Source organism: Malus domestica, chromosome 12, assembly GCF_042453785.1.
Source record: "Malus domestica chromosome 12, GDT2T_hap1".
Taxonomy (NCBI): domain Eukaryota; kingdom Viridiplantae; phylum Streptophyta; class Magnoliopsida; order Rosales; family Rosaceae; genus Malus; species Malus domestica.
The window spans coordinates 17801850-17805434 of NC_091672.1; the positions used below are offsets into that span (position 1 = coordinate 17801850).

The 3585-nt window shown below is 38.3% G+C and overlaps 2 protein-coding genes across 2 annotated transcripts; one reads left to right on the forward strand and one right to left on the reverse strand.

The window, feature by feature from the left end:
• Positions 1-338: 338 nt before the first annotated feature.
• On the forward strand, positions 339-1290 carry LOC139189846 (uncharacterized). Its single transcript, XM_070809087.1, has 2 exons — positions 339-629; positions 712-1290. The coding sequence occupies exons 1-2, from the start codon at positions 339-341 to the stop codon at positions 1288-1290; spliced, it is 870 nt and encodes a 289-aa protein (XP_070665188.1).
• Positions 1291-1548: 258 nt separating this feature from the next.
• LOC114819994 (protein ANTAGONIST OF LIKE HETEROCHROMATIN PROTEIN 1-like) lies at positions 1549-2881 on the reverse strand. The gene is made up of 2 exons (XM_070809088.1): positions 2170-2881; positions 1549-2121 (listed from the first exon to the last, which is right to left on the reverse strand). Exons 1-2 carry the CDS (start codon positions 2869-2871, stop codon positions 1549-1551), a joined length of 1275 nt encoding a protein of 424 aa, XP_070665189.1. The 5' UTR covers positions 2872-2881.
• Positions 2882-3585: the final 704 nt, after the last annotated feature.

The window sequence follows — 3585 nt, forward strand, 5'->3', positions numbered from 1 at the left end:
TCTTTTCGAAATCAAACGGGCAGGATTTAAGGACCGTTGGTTGATCCAACGGTCCAGATTCAAACTTTATTTTTAAAAAATATGTTATTTTAAAATACATTGAATCCAACGGTTGAGATTGAATATACTCAAATCTAACGGTAAAAAAAAAGATCTAACGGCCTAAATTTAAATCCAACGGCTAAAATAATTAAATAAATTTATTTAACACAAAATTTACCCAAAAAATCTATAAATACCTATGTATTTGTTCAAACATCCACACAAAATTCAATTTTCTCCTACAATTCTTCCAATTTATCTTTCTATCATTTCTTTCCATTTCCAAATTGTTCAACATGGCAAGAGAGCATGTTAGAGGTCGTAATTGGACCTTTGAGGAAGATGTTTCTTTATGCTTGGCATGGGTGTCTGTTAGTGAAGATGGTGCAGTTGGCACAAATCAAAATAAAAAGGTTTTGTGGGATAAAATCATTGCAAAGTTTCAAGAAAACTGCAACGGCAGCGGGCGAGACGGTAGTGGTGTTTATGATCGGTGGAAGACTATCAACAAAGCATGCACTTTATGGAAGGGAAGCTTAGAGAGAGCCATGGTTGGCATGCCTAGTGGAAGGAGCGCCATAGAAATTGTGAGTTTTTTTCTTGATATTTTATTTGTCATGTACATAATATTATTTTGCAACTAATTATTTTTATGTATTTTTTGCATAGGGTGACAAAGCAATGGAAATTTACAAGACAAGAGTAACACCAAAAAATCAAGTTTTTAAGTTGCAACATGCTTGTGACGTCCTCAAGGATTGTCCAAGGTGGGCAACCGATGCAGACCAACAATGGGGAAGATTATTTCAACGTGAAGCCGCACCAAGAAATGAAGGTGGCGATGAAGGTGTCGATGAAATGACCCCATCTCCTTCTTTAGCAAGGCCCCCGGGAAGAGATAAGCAAAAGGAAGCAAAGAGAAAAGGGAAGTCCCAAGATTCCCCAAGTGGAGACTTTGCTATCGGAATTGCAAAATTGCATGAAACTCATAGCGCTCGCCAAGAAGAAGCGGCCCGATTGCGTTTGCAAATGAAGGAAATCTCGGATAGGGAGGAAAATAGGTTTGAAATTGAATTCATGATGAAGGACCTCAACAAATACACTCCAGAGAGGAAGAAGTTCTTACGTAATAAGCAAAAGGAAATTATGCGAAAGTCTGCCTCAAGGCGTATGTTTCAAGAGGAACCCTATATCCCAACATTTCAACGAAGTCCATCACCAAGTGAAGATGGTGGATATGATTGTTAAGTTTATGTAGTGTATGAATTATGTGCTTTATTAATTATCGTTTGTATTAAGTTTATGTTGTTTATTATGTTGTTTATTATGTGGTTTATGTACTTTATTAAGTTTATGTCTTATTATTATTGTTTCTATTTAATCTAAATGTCTTCAATAATTATTGTACTTATTATTTCAACCTCCATTCAATAAATTATTCAACGTAGTAGACAAATAACAACATAGTACACGTAAAATTATTACATAAATGCTCAACCAACATCATCAACGTTCACCTTCTCGGCGCCACACATGCTCAACCAAATCCTTGCAGAGTGTGTCATGAATTTGAGGAGCTTGAATTCTATTTAAACGTCTCATATACTCACCCAAGGTGACCCTATCATGTTGGGTCTCATATGTGGTTGGAGCGAGATATTCAACATCTCTTGCAATAGCTCTCGCATGTGTTGGTTGGTCATCATCCACATCTTCGTCTGAATCTTCTACAATTTCGATGTACTCATCTTCCACAATCATATTGTGCAAAATTATGCACATCATCATGATTGAATGGAGGTCTTCGGGTTGCCAAAATCGTGCAGGCCCTCTAACAATGGCCCATCGAGCTTGTAAGATCCCGAATGCTCTCTCCACATCTTTCTTGTAAGACTCTTGCCTCTGTGAAAATAATTTCTTCTTTTCACTATCGGGATGAGAAAAACTTTTGACAAAGGTAGACCAACTAGGATAAATACCATCAGTTAGGTAGTAACCTAGCTCATACCTATTACCATTTACCTTGTATCGAAATTCTGGTGCCCATCCATTCACAACCTCATCGAACAGAGAAGAAGACTAAAGAACGTTGATATCGTTGTTTGATCCGGGTGAGCCGAAAAATGCATGCCAAATCCATGTGTCGTAAGATGCCACAACCTCCAGCACGATGGTTGGCTTGTTATGACGGCCCTTGAATTGGCCAGCCCAACCAGTAGGACAATTCTTCCACTCCCAATGCATACAATCGAGACTTCCTATCATGCCAGGGAAGCCTCTTTTGTCTGCCTTGCGTAGAAGCCTTTTCAAGTCTTCACGAGTTGGCTTGCGGAGGTATGTGGCTCCGTAGATGGCTTGAATTGCTTGACAAAAGCGCTTCAGGTTCTCAATAGCAGTACTCTCCGCAAGTCGGCAATATTCGTCAGTTGAGTCAGCAGAGCACCCATTAGCTAGCATTCGAAATGCAGATGTGAGCTTTTGATGAGGTGATAGACTTTGTCGGCCTACGACATCTATCTTCCTTGCAAAGTAGTGGTCATGATTGACAACTGCGTTCAAGATGCCTTCAAAAAGCTCTCTCCTCATCCGAAACCGCCTCCGAAAATCATGAGTAGGAAATCTCGGCCGCTCAATGAAATAATCTTTCATCATTTGCTCATGACACTCTTCTCTATCACGTTGCACGAATGAACGCCCTGTGAGAGAACCACGACGGCTAGATTCGCCATGGTGCTCATATTGCATAAACGAGTTTACAAGTTCAGCTTCGGCGTTGATCAGTTCTAAATCCTCAATGTCAAGCCTTACTTGGTATTGTGCCATCTCCATTGCCCTGCTACGCCTTCTTCTATCACTCATTGATGAGATATTGAGAATTTTTAAGAAACAAAAAACTCTTTGAAAGTTGAAAGATTGGTGAATATAGAGGATGATTGAAGGTTGAAAGATTGTGTGATCAACTAATATTGGACCCTGTGTTTATATAGAGGATGATTGATGAACGGTTGGTGAAAGTTGAAAATTTTGTGTTGAACGGTTGGTGAAAGTTGAAAGTTTGGTGTTGAAAGTTGAAAGTTTGGTGTTGAATGGTTGGTGAAAGTTGAAAGTTTGGAGTTGAACGGTTGGTGAAAGATGAACGATTGGTGAAAGTTGAAAGGTTGGTGAAAGTAGTTTGCTTTGTAAAAAATTTAATGATTTTTTAATATTTATCGGAATTTAAATTTTTTTAGATTAAAATGTTCATAAAATTAATTTACAATAATCTACATATTTATTTTTTAAAAAAATATTGATTTAAGAAAAAAATTAGCCTAAGTTCATTCTTTAATAATTCCCGGCTAAAATTTTAGGCCAGAAGGGTTGGAGCAGAAAAGATGTTTCTGGGCTAAAAGCCAAATTTTCCGGGCTAAAAAATTTGGCTTTTAGCCCAAGGGTTGGAGATGGTCTAAGGGGGGTGAATTGTAAGATCCCACATCACCCAAGGGAGTGGATCTTGTAATCCTTATATGTATATTCCCATCTTTACCTAGCACGAGGCATTTT

Bases quoted from the DNA above. Each gene is read 5' to 3' on its own strand.
- LOC139189846 (XM_070809087.1), top strand. From the start codon at position 339: ATGGCAAGAGAGCATGTTAGAGGTCGTAATTGGACCTTTGAGGAAGAT. The intron at 630-711 runs GTGAGTTTTTTT...TTTTTTGCATAG, and splicing joins GAAGGAGCGCCATAGAAATT to GGTGACAAAGCAATGGAAAT.
- LOC114819994 (XM_070809088.1), bottom strand. From the start codon at position 2,871: ATGGAGATGGCACAATACCAAGTAAGGCTTGACATTGAGGATTTAGAA. The intron at 2,122-2,169 runs GCATTTTTCGGC...AACGTTCTTTAG, and splicing joins ACGACACATGGATTTGGCAT to TCTTCTTCTCTGTTCGATGA.